The sequence below is a fragment of the Polyodon spathula genome, chromosome 13 (genome assembly GCF_017654505.1).
Source record: "Polyodon spathula isolate WHYD16114869_AA chromosome 13, ASM1765450v1, whole genome shotgun sequence".
Lineage (NCBI taxonomy): Eukaryota > Metazoa > Chordata > Actinopteri > Acipenseriformes > Polyodontidae > Polyodon > Polyodon spathula.
Genome location: NC_054546.1, coordinates 33,886,998 through 33,906,929, shown reverse-complemented (window position 1 = coordinate 33,906,929; position 19,932 = coordinate 33,886,998). Strand labels below are relative to the sequence as shown.

The following is a 19,932-nucleotide window of genomic DNA, read 5'->3' as shown; positions in this document are numbered from 1 at the left end:
ACCTTCAGTCATCCTTCAGGATGCTAGTACTGCAATCAGTTCTGTACACAGCATTCTAGGAATTATTTCATATTTGTTCAACATGTTTGAAGATATCTATCCATGCAGAGCAGGTAATTGTTCATGCATCTGAGTGCAAATCCAGTTCATGCTTTAAGTTTAAATTAGTTTTGTGGTTTTAACCATCTGCAGTATCCAGTGGACATTAAACTAAATGATTAAATTACTGCTTCATTCGGAACAATTAGAAATTTCTGCATGAAAAAAAGACCCAAGACTGAATCCAGTACCATTTTCCCTCATCTTTAACCTTAAATTTGCAAGTACCAAAATGTTGAAAAAGAAAATAGATTTGGCAGATTCTTTAGGGGCAAACTACAATATTTCTGAAGTCTACAGGAGCTTTACAGGGTCTGCATACGGTTAGCCCTACAGCTACTAATATGTACTTTAAATAATAGCTAATACATATTTTAATTATAACATACCCATATAAGAGCAGACATTTCTCCATTACACCCTCATTCTCCACTAACAAAGCATGCAGCGGATTCATTGTTGGCCAGATTTTAAAGATTTTTATCTCCATTGATTGGAGACTGATAAAAAACAGAAAAATGGAAATAAATAGATAATGAAAATCCCAAATTTTATTATAAAAAAAAAAAAAAAAAACATGAAAGTAACAAATGTGAGACTTTCCACTTTTCTAACCATGGAAGGTTGTCATGACAATATAGAAAGGGACAATCATGTGATAATATCTGCACTGTTGCAACGCAATCTAGCTCAATTTTCATTTAGAGAGCTATGGTGTGTACCTCTTTGACCTAATAGGCATTTGTAACATTAAACCTCTTCAGGGTAATTTCAAAGGCAATGTAATGTATTGCATCAGAACGGAAATGCAAATTCTAATTGACTGTCTATTTTTCTAGCTTTGTTCAACATTTGCATTTTATGATCAGCATAAAGGTTGAAGGGTGAATTCTATCCAGTTTGCCATGGTCCAGATATCATGCAAGTGATTTTGTGCATGTATTTTAGTGCATGCCAGAATCATGCAAACTAAGCTCTTCTCAATTCAATTGAAATAGAAATATAATGTGACACTCACCACTCCTTCTTCAGCAGGGGCATTGTCTCCAACAACCAGCATTGCTGGGCACCTTCAGTAAGAAATACAATACGTAAATTAATAAACAAACAAATACATACACAGATAAATAAACTGGAACTGTTAAGTGTATATTATAAACCAAGTAAAGTAGGGATTGTGGTCCTGTTATTAGTGCTGCATAATTTAAGATCCTTTAAGATCTTTTTGAATGAATCAGCTACTTGGAAATGGACAAACACTGATGGGCCAAATAGCCTCCTCTCGTTCATATCTTTCATACAAAGTCAAATGGCAGAAAAAGGCCACTGTACTTCTTTTTTGGAGTAAGAGATGCTTTTCCTAACCTGACTACAGAGGCAATGTGAGTGCTAAGTAACTCTTCAGCGAGTTAAATTTCTGAAGAGGCCTGAGCTGGGGTGTCTGGTTAACATTCACTTATAATCTGGAGGTGTCGAGGCAAACTTTGTCTGGGCATCACAAGAAAAAGAAGAAGATATCAAATACACATCACCACATTAATTAATTAGGGTAAAACTATAAATACTACACATGTTGTAAGTGCCGTACAAATGTATTAGAGTAGAAATATTTGATTATATATTTGTATTTTTTTTTTAATGAAAAAGCCCCTGGCTAATGGGAAACCTGAATGAAGGGAAGGAGGCTTGACAGTGTTCACTGAACCTGGATTTTGACTTTCTAGTCCCTTTTGTCCTGCTCATCTTCCAAAATCCCCATACTGAGCTCTCCTCTGTTAGTCACACTCACCTCAAGGTTTTGGCATTAAGAACCGTCCCGGGCCTATTCATTTCTAGGTCTCTGCGACTGGGAGTGAGAAGAAGAAAAAAACTTTGCTTGTGTCTCGAAGAATTGCACCTTCAGCATTCATACAAACCAAGAGCCTTTTTACCCTAAACAGAGAGCTGACTTGGACAATTACTGAGAATGTCTGTCTACAAATAACAGCAAAACAACTTGAGAAACACCATTCGCAGTAGGGGAATGGTAATTTTTACTTAACCAGAGAACATAACAGAGCACATAAATATCTTAGCTATAGCACAGCAATAAGGGATGTCCTTGTGTAGACATTTGTATTGCAAGAACAGTTTGCAGATTATATGATATAATTTGTTTGTGGAAATGGCTAGAAATTTGTGAACTGGGTCGCTTTTGATTGAATCGGTATTGACACATGCAGTAAATTGAACATATTTGAAACATTTTAATAATTAACAGGTAGTTCAGGTAAGTACAGGTAACTAAATAAAGAATGCCAATGTGTTTTTTGTCTTGCAGGACCGTGCGTCCAGACTTTACCCATTATACATGTTCCAGAAGAGCTGCAGGTTGAACTGGTTAACACTGGTTGCAATCTGTTGCCTGTAGCTCTGCACTAGCTCTGTGTTGTTCATCAGCTCTTCCTGTGGGCAAGGCAGTAACATTTCAGAAACTCTTTTACAAATACTGCCAGGTGAGTTACTGTAATAAGGAGGCAGTGTGTTTTGGTTATCTGGTTCACTGGGTCTAATAACTGATAAGGCAGCAATTTTCTCTCTTATATAAAGGTGCTGCTTGAGAAGTAAGTGCTTTCCTTTAAAAAACATAGATTTACTCAAATTCCAGCAGTCACATTTTTCCAGTTTCATTACCTTCTGTCTGTTACTAAACTTACAGTATTGTGAAATTCAGCAAGACTAAATTGAACACTAACCACAATGTAATCATTGTATTGGGTCTATAAAATACATTTTTATGGGAAATTGAGCAATGTGAACAATGTGAAAAGCAAGTAATTGATATTGGATTGACCAGCAGTGTGAGATTTCTACTGAAGGTCAGGTGTATGTTCTTACCTGGCTAAAGAGGTGGGTAAGGACAGTTTCAGGTAGAGCACTGGTCAATCCAGACAGCTGTAAATAGAGAAAAGCGGGGTTAAACCTGAACACAACCAACTATATATAAGTTGGATATCTTATATATCTATAAGATTGCTTAATGCACATTTACATTTGCTGTGTATGGCTTATTGTTTGACTTTAGGCTTTTTTTACGGGGAGGTGCAGCTTCTCCTGGTATAGATACAGACTCTCCAGCTGCACAGTTTGTTTCTTAGTTTAACACACGGCATGAATTTGGTAGCACTTTTCTCAGTGTTGAATCAGCTTACTCCAGCATTCTGCCCACTTATATGCCCGGAGCAGTCCATAATTTGTCCATTGTTTTTAAATTGCAACATGCAGTGTTCAGAAATAATTTATTTATAATATACCTAGGGTGGCCATCTGGCTGCAGATTTACCAGACACTGAGACAGGATGGGATTTCAAACTTGCTCCTAAACTGAAAGCAATTAATGTGTAAATTAACCATTACACTGTTGCTAAAATGAATAATGGAGCGTAATTACCACGTGCATCAAACAATTGTATAATTATAATAGGAATGAATAAAATGCTTATATATTTGTATTATTATTATTATTATGTATTTATTTATTGCAGCCACTTAGTCGCTATTTATTTTCTACTTGTCGATATTTAATCGCCAATAATATGCAAATACTCTCCCAAGCAACGCATCATCCCGTTTCTCATCTATTCATCCATAGCTAATCATTATAGATCTGATGGGAAGCAGCTGTTCAGTGCGACTTGTTTGCTACGCACCACAATTCTGCCACAAGATTAATCTCAGCAAAGGTGTAGCTAATTTACACACCAATTACTTGGCCACCCTAAATAACTTTGTGTATACAGGCTGCTCCTGACATATTCATGAAACTGGCCACTTTCAGACACGTTGATAATTGCAACAATTAAAACAGTATTATTTACATTACTGAGAAAATGGCACTGCAGGTTTTCAGATGTGTGGTACTTGGCATGATTCTTTGTAAGCAGTGGAAATATACACTACATGTTTTAGCTATTTATTTATTTAGTTCTGTTGTTGTAAAATGATATAGCAGCAAAAAGATGTAACATTGTATTTTCAAGGGAGATGCAGATTCTATTCACATGGTGATGAAAAGGCCATGAAAGAAAGGCCATGGTGTTCAAAATTAATGAATAAATACATAAATACACATATAAAATAATACATTCATAAGTACTAGCAGAGGGTAAGTTGTATGTGTGATGTAAAATGTATTCAAGTTATATATTAACAGATAAAGCTGTATATCAGTGGTACTCAGCTCTGGCCCTCGAGAAACAATCCAGTCCAGGTTTTTACTTCAATCAGGTTCTAATGTAGTTAATTGAAGTTGCTAAGAGGTAATTAACTAATTTAGGACCTGGTTAGAATAAAGACCAGGACTGGAATAGATCTCGAGGGTCAGAGTTCAGTGCCACTGCTGTAGAAGCCATTTTGTTTCTATGATGGCTTCTCCACACGCCAACAAAATGGCTGCCATTACTGGTGGGTGAAATCTTCAAATTGTTTTACAAAAAAGGATGTGATGGCTTGTTAGTTTAAAGCCTAGTTGAGAAATAAGAAACTACAGAAATCCTTTATGAATATGTCGTCACAGGAGAGTGTTTGCTAGACAAATTGAAATTACTGGTGTCTGAGAAAATTAATGAAACAGCAGCACTTCATTTTCACATCCATTAATTGTGTAATCTGCAGCTAATCATTACTGGCAGCAGTTGCTAGCTCTTAGCAATCAGGGTTTATGTAACCAAGCAAATATAAAGCCACTACCTCATACATATGATCACACTTGAACAGGAGAATCACAGAATACAGTTTTGTACCAAGTATGTATCTCAACTGGTTAGATCTTTATCATCTGGAAAGCAGAAATTCCCATTAACCCATTATGGCAGCCATCTTTGTCTGAAGCGCTATCATAACATTAAAAATATGAAGCTGCAAGCTGAAATGGTCAATGAGATATTAATGTAACATGACAACAGCTTAGACAAGCTCCCTTGACAGGAATGCTTACAACAGCCTGACATTTCACATCTTTGATCACCATATTCTGTTCAAGAGGTATTTATGTAAATATGACAAGTTACTTCCAAATACTTGACGTTTGACGGTATAAAAGATTCTATCTTAATATATATACACCTTAATTTTCTTTATAAATCATGTCCTCATTACTTGCCCAACAGAGCCAATTACAGCACTTCATTTAATGTGCGATATGACATATTTAAGTGCACTATTGTTTTGACACTATAAAACCACACAGGTCTTCCAATTTTAGAGCTTTAAAGAGCTATTAGACTTAAAAGTGCATAATGGCATAAACCAAAAATGATTGTTCTTATGTCCAGTAGTGATTATACTCACATTGCCAGTTACAACTAACTGTACCCAGTGAATCTCTTATAAATGTTTGCCACAGTCATTTTGGGATTTCCCCATGGTAAAACAATTCCTTCACAACAGTTTTACATGTTTTTTTAATATACTGTACTATACCTCTTAGTGTTTTGCAATGCCTATCTATGCTTAATCATGCTTTCACTATGATGTATTACACTTTGCTTTTACTATAGTAAACTGATATAATGGATTTGTATAACACATGTACAGTACAGGTACAGACAGTGCACACAAAAGTAGTGAACAGTATAAAATAGAGAAAAGGAAGCACTAACCTTGGTAGCTGCCCAGTCAATCCAGCCCTTGCCATTGGGATCAATGTTTAAGAGGACTAGACCCTCCACCAGTTCTGGGAAAATCAGCTGGAGGAGCAGAGACCATGGGAGAGATTTAGATCCACAACTCTCAGACAGGGCAATATGCTCCCCTTTTTATCCCCACCATGGGTGTTAAAAATATATATTTTAGAGCTGTCAGTTATATAAAAAGTAGATCACCATGACATGCTGTACATCTACTATATGCACTATGAACCCCATGGTCTTGTGGCACGACAACTGGGCTAATGAGAGGCAAGACATCTTCAAGCATGTGCGTTTGTGGGATGTTCACAAGGGTACTAAACCAGGCCACTTTAGTTATTGAACTGGCCTGCTGCTCTGCCATGTCAGCTGTAATCCTGAGCAATGAACCACAAAATACAAGTCAGCTGCAATCATACTTACGGCAAAGTTAGCCAAGACATAGGCCCCAGCTCCAACCCCGATTCCAATGATGCTCTTAAACCTTAAAAACAAGAGTAGGAGTCTTCAGTGACCATGGTTCTCTTACTGTATCTTAGACACAATTTTATTCTTATATAGCTATGTGCGTATTATAAAGCTACATCCTCAGAATGGTAAGGAAGTCTGAGTGAAAAGTCCAAATCTCAATCACTTTGCAACCTTTAACTCCAGTTACAAGTTTAAAATTGGTGAGCTTTCATAGCGTTCTAAGGAAGTTCTGGTTAAGCTACAGTGACATTGTGTGACGTGGTTCTCTATACTCACCCAAAGTGTTGGACTACACTGGGCAACATACCAGCCAGCTGATCCATGGTTGGATACTGGTATCTGTAGAGAAGAACATTACATCACCACTGGAATCCACTGTGACCAGGAATACAGACTACTATACAGGACACCGACAGGTGACATTATGTGTTGGAGAGTAGTATAAATGACACTTGCTGACTGCTATAATGTACTTAAATTTTACTGAATGTACAAGACTGCAATACAATTGTAATCGGTGATGCATGCATTTACTGCATGGTCACTACACATATTATGGTATGGGCTAGTCTGACTGCTAGATTTGTCCCTGGTTGTCTTTCTCTTGTTTTTCTTACTGTTGATCACTTAATCATTCAGCACCACTGTCCCTGAACAGCACCACTGTAATTCCCTTCACAGTTTTCAGTCAAACATGGAAATAAAACTGGGCACAAATGTTCACTGGCGCATAAATATCACACCATGTCAGCAGTACATTCACACACTGTCTGGAACAGCTTGGCTGTGCAACCTACAAAACGAAGGCTTTAAAAAAATGTGTTTTCTCATTAGCATAGCAATATTTTCAAAGTATCTCTTATGTTGCTTTTGTTTTACAGACTTTTTTTGCTTTCACTTGTTATACTGTAAGTTCTTGTGTTACAGATAATAGGATCCCACGTGAACAATATCCTACACATACAGTAGGAAACAATGTGGGCCAGGGGAGGTCTCATTGCCTGCAATGCCAGTAGAGTACTTATAAACTGCTGTAGCCAGATAATTGGTGTTTCACCTGAGCTAAGGGGAAAATGTGTAGGGGAAAAAAAAAGAAATTGCTGATCAATAAATATGAATGTTGTTTAATAATAAAATGTTTTCTTTATATTTTCCCAAAACATGTTTTCCTGATAAAATTGTTTCAAAAAGCACAAGAACCTTTGCTGTTGGAAAATGGAATGGTTTCATGGAACGCTTTAAATAAGTCCTAGAGACAAAAGTTATAGAGCTGAAATTAGATGTAATAGCTTTGCTATGAAATATTACAATACTATTTGAATTACAGTCAAACCAACATAATTTGGTGCTTCTACATTTTATATTTTTACATTTTGTAATGAATGGAAACATGGTACCTCTGTGGAACAGTCACAAATACTCAATAATAAAATAACCTAATGTGTGCATAATTGGATAGAATTCAATGCAACAAATGATATGTGCAAAGTAAACCATTAGCATTGTAATTCCACAAGCTATTGAATTGTTTACAGCAAAAAAGCTTGCTCTATTTTAAAGATGCACATAGCTGTATTGTTAATATTTTCAAACACATGTAATTGTAATACAGCGTAGTACAGAGACAATACAAGTGCAAAGGAAGGAACTCCAATAGTCTTAATAAGTCACATTAAACTTAACTAGATTTCAGTTTATCAAAACTAGTAGAAATATAATAGCACATTGACCTTGAATTTGATCTTAACCAAGGTATTAAGTGACTTTGACTAGATCTAAAATTCAGTTTTTGTTCAAAGTGTGTTATAGCTGTAATCATCCTTTAAAGTACAACTTTGGTGACATAATTAGAACAGAATTGACTATTGGCAACCTGGTAGCAGCTGCTTTCCCTCTGCTGCCACCTGCAGGAGGAGTGTGTCTCTTACCCCTGTGGGAACTGTGAAGCTCCAGCCTGCTGCCCGGGTGCATCCACATGGCACACCACGAAGTGCTTGGTGATCTCCTGCATGTCCTCGAAGTTAAAGAACGTGTTGAAGCAGAGCTTATCTGTACCAAAACACAATCGTTGCAATCATTGCAACTACATTTTAATGACACGTGTTTTTAGCAAAGAAAAGGGTTGTAATATACTTGAAGTGTTATAAAAAAAAAACACATTATCGTGGTCTATACGAGTGCAGTTAAACTTCAGTACATAAAATGAATAAAAAGTGGTTTAATCTTCTGAAAGTACTGTATGGTACTTGAACAACCATGCATAGACCCAATAGAAGGAACGATCAGAAAAGCTAATACTATTAATAAGACCTGTATTTTAAAGTATTGGTTATCCCTGCTTTAGTCTATTTAAACTGTAATTTCACAAGTGGTTTGTAAAGATGGCAGGCTGTTTTGATGGTACAGTCCAGACACGGACTGTAGGTACAGGCACAGAGCCTATCTTCATGGCTCAGTCCTTGAAGCCCTGGGATTAGTCTGTTTGCTGTTCTTTGGACTCTGAAATATGGATTATAAATCATGAAGTTACTCTCAGCCAGCTTTAAAACATTCTGCATTAGGTAACACTGCTCAAGAGACGTTACCACAGTAACAGAATATCACACCTAACATGACAAATGGAAAATGTGTCAAACATTTAATGAATGCCTTGAACATTAATGTTTTTCAATACTTTTCAATAATAAAACTGTTTAAATGCTGTATGTTCTGTAGGTAATGAAAAGCAATGTGTTTGTTTTTTTTGTTTTTGTTTTTTTCTGAGAAAGCCTCATTAGTAATCGCTTGCATTTGGCACAATCTGAAGCAAAGTCCTTCAAAAGACCTTTACTAAGCTGCAAAAGCTGTAGCGCATTGATCTCCCATGTGCTGGTATGGTATGTTTCTTTTCTTTAATTGAGTGTCAGATCAGTGTAGCTGGTCCTTAATAACTCATTACTGGCATTGTAATGGGGAGAATGACTAAAACCTTCCCAACCCTACTGAAGAACTAGGTGGATTTATAGACTTTGGCCTGGGGTGTGTAACAAGACACTAATGCAAATCACAGGCGTGTTGCCCAGCATGAAATATAGTGTCAACTAATGCAAGTAGAAAAAGCATGTACATCCCTCCTGCTCAAAGAAAGACGAGCACAGATCACACTGCTACAGATTAAAGCAGACTAGACCTCTGTTGTGATAGCTGTATGTAACAAATATTGCTATTTACTTTTGTGTATTTGTTTAAATATATGGTTATTTTTCTTTTTTCTTTTGCAAGTACAATGGTTTGTCTTATGGGCAAACAGGAGCACTGTAAAATCTCTAATCTTGAAATAAAACAGGTGACTGTGTTTTAATGTTTATGAGTGAATTGCAACGGATTGGGAAAATAATTCACAAAACCCATGCACAGTCAAAATGCATACAAGGCAAGATTGAAAATGCTGAGCCATCTACACTGCCGCTGGCTTTGCTCAATGTTTTATACATGCTCTACATATTATTCATCCCATTACAAATATCCTGTGCAAGGACATGCAGGAACCCTAATATCCACTCACTCCAACATAACAATCAGAGTTAGCATGCCCTGGAGGTCTAAAGATCTATTCTTACCCTTATCTGTTGGTTAGAGTGCATGTTGCTAATTTAAACCCTTATATAACAGACATGTATTTGTTCCTCTGGGAGGCCCCCCCCCCCGCCCTGCTCGCCTCATAAGTAACCCTGTCCGTTTCCTTCCCACCTCACTGCAAAACAGTGTAAATGCCCTAGTCACTATTTCCTTAAATCTCACTTTGCAAATCTGGCCTTCTTTTGATCCCTGAGATACTAGCCTTGGCTAAGCTTGACTGAATGCTCTTGGGGTGCTGCTCTCTATATAGTAAAGGAAGCTGCAGCAGAAATGCTGCATATGTAACTCTGTCAGTGGCAGAGCAATGTGTTTCAGACCTAGATGTTTTACGGGCTTGCGCACAAAAATGTAGGTGACGTGCAGCAAGGCATTGTAGAGTTAACCAACTCTTACAAACAAAGAAACGCAAGCGGCTTGTTAATTGTGTTCCTTTTTTTCTTTTTTTTTTAAAAGACTCATTTATGCACCCTGGAGCAATGCTAGCAATTATCTGTTGATGCCAGGGGCAGCTTTATGAACAACACAACATTATTGTAATTATGTTAATAATTTGTGCATTTTACAGCCATGCAGCATGTCATTATAGGCAGTGCAGCAAACATATTTTAGAGAAATAATATTCCAAGAACAATGCATCATCTAATTTCTAACAGACCTGGCTTACAAATATAAGGGATTTTCAAAAGTCACACTGCAAGACGGTAGGATGTTGAGGTATGACTTCAGGGACCTAGCATCATTAAACCCTTCTCATTTACAGCAAGACATTTTAATACATAAAATTAGTTTTAAATCTCTGCACAATGAATCTCCCTGCCTTCAGCAGAGAAAACCAGATATCCATTTAAACATCTGGGAGGGAAGCAGTATGCAACAGCACACTGTTTAAATATATGTGACTTCCCATGACCAGCAGAAATAGATCAAAAAGTCATCTTAATGGAGTTTTGTTTTTTATACAGGCAATGGCATAGCAGTTTCCAGACACGAGGGCCGACGCAAACAGAAGTGGGTTGAAGGTCACACAGAAATTCAGTGACTGAGCTGGATTGGAAACCAGGATGTACTGTTCCTACCATTAAACAAAACTGCCTCTCTATCTCCCTGTTTATTTAGGCTTCTTGTAAGAATATACATATTGAGTCAGGTAGTGGACACACACACATGAATAAAGCAAACAGAAAATGATAAACTGAAGGTCAACATACATAATACAACACATGCATAAACAAACACACACACACACACACACATATATATATATATATATATATATATATATATATATATATATATATATATATATATATATATATATATATAATTAGTAACTATGGACTAGAGTGGAGGGCTATAGTGGGAAATGATTGACCCAAGGGAACACTGTTGTTTGCACACTGGAGGAAGGGCATTTCCCGAAGGGCATTTCATTTTCCACTATGAGCTGAGTCTGCAGTACATATTTAATATACAAGTCAGTCAAAATAATGAGGCAACTTTATATACTCTAAAGCCATTATTATTTTGTGTTTTTCACATAAGAAAAAAAAATTGCCACAAATATCTTACTATTATTATTTGTTTATTTAGCAGATGCCTTTATCCAAGGCGACTTACAGAGAATAGGGTGTGTGAACAATGCATCAGGGACACTTCAATCAAAAGACTGAGCACAAGGAGGTTAAGTGACTTGCTCAGGGTCACACAATGAGTTGTGGCTGAGCTGGGAATTAAACCAGGGACCTCCTGGCTACAAGCCCTTTTCTTTAACCACATGACCACGTAGTCTCCAAGTCTCCTTTGTGCTGTACATATAATGGAGTAATATACTAATACCAGTGCAACCAGTAGCCAACATTTCTGGAGCAAAATAGGTTTTATAGGCGTGCTTCGCCAAACATTTTGGTCACAAATGTTTACGGCTTTACAGTATTTTGTTTAATAACTAAATAACAAATAAAAAACAGAAAATGTTTTTGATGTTCATACCGCATAGTTATCAAAAGTTTTTTTTTCTTTCTTTTGTAGTATGTTATGTATTTCATTTTCTGTTACATCACTGAATCACTGTTTTTTCATTCGGCCATTTTCTGTGTTGTGTTTATATATACACACGCACACACACACACATATAGTGTGTATATATCTATTGCCTTTCTGAATGAATCTGTCAGTTTGTTACTCTGCTGCAGTGGCTTCTTTGCTTTTGTGCAATCATATGTGTTCCATAAATAATGCATCCCCCCTTCCCAGCTGTTCTTCTAGATGGATGGCTATTACCTCTGGACCATAGAAGGAGGTTTGGCCCTCACTGTCTCATTACATTAACACTACACCTCCAAGCCCAGCACAGTGTACTCTCCTGGCTCTCTAGCATTAATTTTTTTTGTAGAAATACAGCAGCTTTAGCATCTACTGACCCATTGGAATATGCTTTCTCTCTCTCTCATCCACCTCTTTCCAATTACAGTACAGGGACTTCATGTCACTGGATGTCTAATATAGAAATGCTGGCAAATTAGATTTTTTCATTTACGAGGAACGGTTGAATACAACACCAGGCAGTATGTGTTAGTCTGTGAAGCAGACATGTGTCGAACGGGTTCAAGTATACCCCTCTTTGTTTTTCAAGTCCCTTCAGTATCCAAACACTTAGCACTGAAACACAGTTAGATTCAAATCCAGGACTAAAGGTAGATAAGCCTTCCAACTTCTGTAAATCTAAGCTGGTGAGTACCTAAACATGTCTGAACTAGTACTAGCACAACAAACCTGCTCAGACCTGGGTTTTAATCTTCTTATTCAGAAAGCACTTCCTGCTGTTGGCAGCGTTTTCATTAAAGTAGGAATTTGTTCCTTTTAATTCTGCACCTCAGGAATTTCAGAAAAATAAAAATGACTTACGATTCAGACCCACATCGTGGTAGGTCAAGATAGCGGGGCGGTTCCCTTTCGGAGCCCCTCTGATCACAACGTGGAGCAGCCCATAGGGAGTCTCAATATCGTGTTCCTGAAACAAAGTTCACTTTTAATTAAAAGATAATACTCAGGCAGAGAATTTTAAGTCACTAGGCTGACCTAATTGGAGTCACAGGGAATTAAGTAGATCAAGAAAAGAAGGCCCCAGTGTAGGTCTTAAAGGCAATCCAGCTTACCTCAACCAATGAAAACACCAGTAGAAAAAGTAAAATGGGAACTTATTGTACGCTATAGATTGTGCACAAGAGTAAAATACACATTCCTATGCCATGTTTTTTCACCTACTTTGTGAGGTACATTACTGCATTGCCTTCTGAAGGCTGCTATGTCCTAGAGGTGAGAACGGTATTACAGTGTCTCTATCTGTTTCTAATCTATCTCTAATAAATAATACTGGTACAGGAAATAAGTAACAGATCTATAGACACTGTAATTAGGTAGATAGAGACCGAGTGAGAGAGGCGGACAGAGTAATTGAAGTCACTTCAGAGTGTGCTAAATGCCGCTGCCCGAGCCTCTCATAAAGCTGCCTGGCTTCCCTGTTGTTCTGGTAAATGTGCCTCCATTAGTGTTGTGATTGGGTGCTGTGAGGAGCACACACTGCACCCTCTAGAAGACGCGCTCACAGGCTGTGCTGCAGGATTGCTTTGTGAGACTGGAGTACCCCTGCTGTGGAGAGGCAGCCTGCCATGCTCCTCTGGCAGTATTGATTGGAACATTAGATCCCTTTGAAAGGCCACTGAACAAAGAGCAGGAAGAAGGATTTTACTAACAGGGGATGTAACTGTGGGGTCTGCTTCATGTGTTTTAGCATGTACGTACATGAAATAATTCATTTGTAATCATATTTATTAGTTTATAAAGCAATACTAGCCTCTGAGTACATTATTTAAATTACACACACAGTATGTACAGTCCGCTGTTTGCATATCATATATACTGTACTCCACACAGTTTGACATTGTGTAAGAAGATAGCTGCATATAGCCAGAGGGATTGTCTGGTAATGATATCACAACATATAAATGAATTCATCAATACAGTGCAGATTCTCAATGACATTCACACCTGCCCATCCCTGTCTGATACATTCCTACGCTCTCTTCACCAGTCAAGTCACTTCATTAGGACCAGCTGCAATGCACTTCATCTTCCTCCAAAACAACACTTGTGAACAGCATGGTGAAATATACAAACGACCTTTTCAGAGTGCTTCTGCTCCACATTTTTTTTTTTTTTTTTTTTACTATATGAATACATCTACACATACATTTGTATATAATGTTGTATATATAAATATGGACACACAGGAATGACGATATAAGTCAATCTAAATGTATTCTATAGCAGTAAATTGCAGTCTGACACATAAGCACAACTCCTCTCCATCACATGCTGCCCTGACTCCAGACAACTCACCCCATCCCAGCACTCAGGCATCTTGAGATTGCGCTGCTTCTTGCTATGATAACAATGACAATTAAATACTGGTCCACTCAACAGCTCACAATGGGTCCCTGGAGGAGAGAGCTGGCTGTACTCCTCTCCTTCTGGCTCTCTGAGTGTGATGGTGCAGGATCTGCAGTGCCTCTCTCCCTCCCTCTATTTATAACCCCCCCCCCCCCCCCCCCCACACACCCAGCCTACCCAAGGTAGCCGCCATCACTGTTCAGTGTACAGAGGCACCCAATTAGAAAGCAGTTCCATTGGGCTCCAATTGGCTGCCTTGTCAGCCCCAATCTCCCCTCCTCTCTCTCTCTCTGCTCAAGTCTGTGTTTGAGCTTCTTGCCTGGTTCCGCTTTCCTGGTTCTGCAGACTCTGTCCTTCAGATGGGACACACCATGAATTCACAATCAGCAGCTCTTCACCTTCAGGACGGAAGGGTGTCCTTCTGCCTGTGAGTATGGTGCAGGGATTGTTGTCTCTCTGTCTGCTGTCCTAGTGGATGATTGGGTGGAGGCTTGTGTTTACGTCGGTGCATGCGCAATGGAAGGAGTCCTTCAGCACAACCTTGTATTCGTTTTGAACGTGTGTGGGTGTATGCAATTTAAGACCTTTTGTTTGTATGTGTGCTGCAGTTTCAACTATTTGCTCTGTTAAATAACCCCAAAAACTCACATTTACAGAATTAGGCCATCAGTGACATTGTGCGCTATGAAAAAATTCATAATATAAATTATGCAACATTGTGTCCCTCTGTGCCTGTGTCTGAGTGAAACCACAAATGTATGGGTAATTCAGGTACATATATTTATGACAGGATTAACATGGTATGGGTGTATGTTTATGTTTGTTATGCAATTAAGCATTTATGTGCTTCTTTATTCATCTGCATGCATGCATTTGCCAATGTATGAAACCCATAAAAGCAGTGATTTTACCACTTTATGAAGTTCTAAACCATGTGCCTTGGTGATGTCAGCTTTCACGCCTTTTCAATAAAGAGAGACTATTTCCAGCACAGCTCAGGATATTATTCCACCAATTATATTATTTTCCAATAACACCTCAGCCAATCAGAATTTAAATCCGGTCATGCCATACATGTTGTTATAATGCTTTTATTGAACAGCAGCACTAGCAACCAGCAGCATACTTGAAGTGTTAGTTGGTCTTTATCATTCATAAACCAAACAAGTAACATGACCCCAATACAGCAGCAAATTCATACGAGCTCCCCTCAAGCATGACTGATACAAGAAAAGAATGAAAATAGAATGAGGGAGATTATGTAATATTTATATTAAGAATCAGCATTCTAAAAAAGGCTAAATAGCTATTTAAATAAATGTAAAGACTGAATTCGACCACATTCTGCTGTGAATTAAATTAACAGCATCTATGTGCATTTTTCAAACAGAATTCCTCTTGAACTGATCCTAGATTTGATGTTAGTTCAGTTCTAGTTTTTTTCCCCAATATCACACTTATATTCAACTGCGTTTCTTTATCCAGGTAGGTATCCAGGTTAACAGTAGCAGTTAGTAACAGGTGTGTAGAATGAGAGCTCTACACCATAGAATCTTAAGAATCTTCTAAAAAAAAAAAACCTCAGGAACCTGATGCAAACATTTACTAAGGTGTTAATAACAAAACACCCACTGCTCCTATCAACACCTTGTAAGCTAACAGCCATGTGGCCTGCCAGGTTAGCAGCTACTGCACATTTTCTGCAACACATTTTGTTATATATTACTGCAGGTGCAGAGCATGTTCACGTAGTTACAATATAGGGCAACACTCACAGTGCCAGTGCTAGACCCTGGTGCAAGAGTGTGAAGTAGACAACCCAGTAGACAGGTTTCCAATACATGATTCAGTGCCTTGTATTTGCTGTTGTTGTACATTTCCAATGTCTCTGATTCACGTCTTTCCTCTGGCTCAACTGTTCATTTTTCATGCGAGGAGGAGGTTGGCAGTTCCGCTGCAGCGCTCCATTTACTGTTGTTGGCCCACTTTTAAACCATTTACTGTACGCTTTTTTTTTTTAAGCATTTTCTTCTTTTTGGGAAATTTCTAGCTGTCTTTTCTGCTCTTTTCGCTTTGAACAACCCGACTTGTGTTTTGATGGCATATTCGATATACTGTACGTTATGTACTGTGGAAAAGTTCGCTCACTTCCACTGAGCATTTAATTTTTTTTATCAGGCAAGTCTATTATGGAAAATTGGGGTGTGATGTAGGAGTTTGCACATATAATTAAAGTTGGCCGATAGGCTTTCAAGCTGTGAAAGAAATGCAATGCGTCATCTGAACAGGTCTGTTTTTTAATGGACACTGACCTGTTATAAGTTGGCATGCCAAGTCCCGCCTACGCAGCTCTGATTTGATAATGTGTGTTTTGACTGACAGTACAACTTTGCCACTGTTTATTTTTGAATCACCGGGAGAAGAGTTTTTTCGATAATGGATTTCGGGGAAGAAAAAAATGATTGGTATGGGCAAAGATTTTCAAGAATATCGTTGGTATAGTCGCATTCCTCCCGCCCCTGAACACGTGTAATGTCACGTGGTAGCTGCAATATGAAAAGGAAGGCGCGTGTGCAATTCGGGGTTCTGTGTTCTATGTGTAAATGCCTGAACAAACCATGTTTGGTTCTGTACAGTTACCTTGGCTGGGCTCACTTACTTCCGGACCCAAAATATATAACACATTAAAAAACAGCCCTGTATGTACAAGCATATATGTGTTTGTGTGCTTGTAATTTGCCATGAAAACAACTAAGCAGCACAATTGCTTTCATTGTAACTTTCAAACTTGATTTTTATGTAGTTCGTCTCTAACATTATTAGAATGATACTAAATAACCTCGTCTATAGATAAATACAAAAATAACCAACTTTGAAAAAATAATGCAATATTAATGCAAACCATAATTCCCGTGCTGTGTGTGAGAATATTTGGTTTCGATTTCTCTTATGTTCTTGGTTTTTTGTCGTCCCCCCAAAAAGTGAAAACAGGGAGGATTAAGTTACAACTTGAGTAACTCAAAAAGGCAACAAATAAAATAAAGGATGCAAAAAAAGAGTTTACTAAAGAGTGTTATTTTTTCTTAAGAGAAATGCTACGAATTAATGTCTTTGTGAAATCCCCCCTACTTTAATCTGCAAACTTTAAAATAATGTTTTAGATTTAGGCCCAGATTTATAAAAGGATTGCTCATGTTTTATGACCGGAAACCGGTTCTGAATTGTTGGATGGGATTTATAAAACACAAGCAATGCCATGAACGCACAATTAAGACGTGATTATCGGGGGCAATGTCTCTGTGCGCTTTAGCCCTTGATGCATATGTAATTCTGAATATGCATATGCAATTCTGGGATGTTTCTGATCGAAACTGTAAAAATTGGGAGGGGATTTTGCAAAGGAGGTCTAATTTATTAAAGCTGTCGGTAATTGCGGGCCTAGTATTTGCGTGATTTTAAGAACTCTGAAAAGCAGCTGTGTCTTGGTTTTCTTCGTGCAGAGGGGCAGGCTATCGATTAGACAGCTAAACCTTAGATGTTGCATTTTTTAAAATACATTTCGGTAGCGCTTTATATTGCGTGGCATAAACTAATCTTAAATAGATTAAATTGCAATTACATATTAAAATGTTACATTTATATGTAATAAATATGAAATAGCTGGTTTCTTGCTAAATGTTAACCAAATGTCGATTGAAAATATAATTGCATATCACGTCCATTTATATTATGTTTTGATGCCCTTGAAAATATGTAATAATTTCCCATTGTTTACATGTCCTTATTGAAAATACAGTTAATCTGACTTAAATGTTAATGGAAAGTAACATGGTATAATGCAACGCATTTAATATGCAATTGCATATCCATTAAATATTAATTTAACATTAATTTAATTTGCAATCATCTCCAAAATATTGATTTTGGCTTACCAATGTAATTTATCTTGGTGATGTATTTTGAGCTTGTAACACATCTTCATGCGTTACAAGTACTGCTTGTACCAAAATCTCCAATTCCATATTGGTAAATTTCAGTTTTCGCTTCTGAGCATCCTCACCACCATGGCTAGTACCAGGCTGAGTTCTTTGTGTGCCATTCATTTTCTTTTGGAACGTGTAACCTACACACGCAGGGTTGACCTAAACCCGTTATTTTTTGCGAGAGGTGTAATTCTCCACTGCTAATTGCGGTGAGGTGTATTTAAATTGGTTGATTGCAGAATCGCCTGCTTTACCCAATTAGTTTTAAAAAATAGGTTGTTATTTTGACGATGAGTGCGAGTACTGAACACGCACATTACATGGCTTTTTGTGGTCGGTTTTTGTGGTCAGCCCACCCCTCAACAAGCTCTGCAGCACATAACCCTATAAGTCTCCCAAGAGCTCCGAGAGACGCGACGTATATATATCCCTACAAAGAAAAATACCTGAGATGACTTGAGAAATTTTTACATCAGTGAAAGCATAAACTTTAAAAAGACAGCCCAGAACCAGCCAAAATCCTAGGTACAAAGTCTATTAATTCCCCCAAAGACACCAGTGTCTAATTAAAGTGTGGTAGGATCACCCTTGTTAGAATTCCTCTTTCATAAAGTATCTCATCCCTGCTTTAAAGCATTAATACCACTGTAGTCCATAGGAGAATAATACACATGCATTCTAAAAGAACACGTGCGGATAGATATCCCTTGCAACGTATCTGAAGTGGTTTAATTGTACAGATTTGATAGGGACCAGCACTAACACAGTCAATGGTGGTTACAGGAGAACGCCTCAGGAAATGGAACCAATATGCTAGCGATTGGAAAGGTGTTATTTGCTCCTTGTAGCAAAGACAACTGAACGAGTGTGCCTCCCTCTCAGTATGTCCTACAGTAGCTCAATTAATAAGGCATCACAAAATTAACTCCAGCACCATTTAAATGCCCTTACTGCAATTGTCATAGATCATAAGCAGTTATTTCTAAGCTGCAAATGTTTGACATTTTACATTTAAAAAATAAAAACAAATGCTTAATTGTAGGTTTACATAATTATAATGAGGGCATTACATCGACAGTATGACAGAGGATTAGTAGAGCACTTTTAAAAATGTTAAAACCACACAGCATAATAATTCTCTTACTCTTTCCAGAGCCTCTCTATTTCTCTCTTCCCTCTCTGAGGGAAAGAAATTGTTAAATCTGAACTGAATGAAGTTCCCTTAACCACACTAGCATGGCCTATCTTCCACAGCTGTACAGATACCAGGAGGCAGCAAGGCTGTCTTTGAGGAGTAGTGGAACACATGAATTCCAGCAGCATTTCTAACATTAGTAGCTGGGAATTCCGGCAATATGAAAAAGCAGAGAAAATAAATTCTCCTGCCCATCTTACAACCAGTTTGAGGATGCCTGTAGTACTATTTTTACTTGGAAGTATAATGTGCTAAATGTCCAGTAGGTTGATTTGGTATACTAGTGTAATTAAGAAAACTAGACAAAAAGGGATGATGGATACCATATTTCATCATTGAAAAACCAGTAGCATAATTAAACCTTCATACTTCATTTTTCATAATGAAACCATTTAACCTTATCTGCTGTGTTACAGTACTTTCCTGTATTGTATAACTGCTGGTACAGGAG

General features: G+C 37.7%; 1 protein-coding gene across 4 annotated transcripts in view; it reads right to left on the bottom strand.

Annotated features, from left to right (window-relative positions):
- The window catches only part of LOC121325540 (protein NDRG4-like), a 45,818-nt gene that overhangs the window by 11,220 nt on the left and 14,666 nt on the right, over positions 1-19,932 (bottom strand). For 2 of the 4 annotated variants that reach the window (XM_041268185.1, XM_041268186.1), the window contains exons 1-10: positions 14,253-14,423; positions 12,759-12,864; positions 8,165-8,285; positions 6,513-6,575; positions 6,189-6,249; positions 5,739-5,825; positions 2,977-3,033; positions 2,441-2,544; positions 1,889-1,945; positions 1,118-1,169 (exon numbers count right to left, since the gene is read on the bottom strand). In XM_041268185.1, coding sequence (XP_041124119.1) covers positions 1,118-1,169; positions 1,889-1,945; positions 2,441-2,544; positions 2,977-3,033; positions 5,739-5,825; positions 6,189-6,249; positions 6,513-6,575; positions 8,165-8,285; positions 12,759-12,864; positions 14,253-14,273 — 729 coding nt within the window. In that variant the 5' untranslated portion in view covers positions 14,274-14,423. Of the gene's footprint in view, positions 1-1,117; positions 1,170-1,888; positions 1,946-2,440; positions 2,545-2,976; positions 3,034-5,738; positions 5,826-6,188; positions 6,250-6,512; positions 6,576-8,164; positions 8,286-12,758; positions 12,865-14,252; positions 14,424-19,932 lie in introns of those variants that run through there. The other 2 variants (XM_041268183.1, XM_041268184.1) reach the window with 1 other exon arrangement.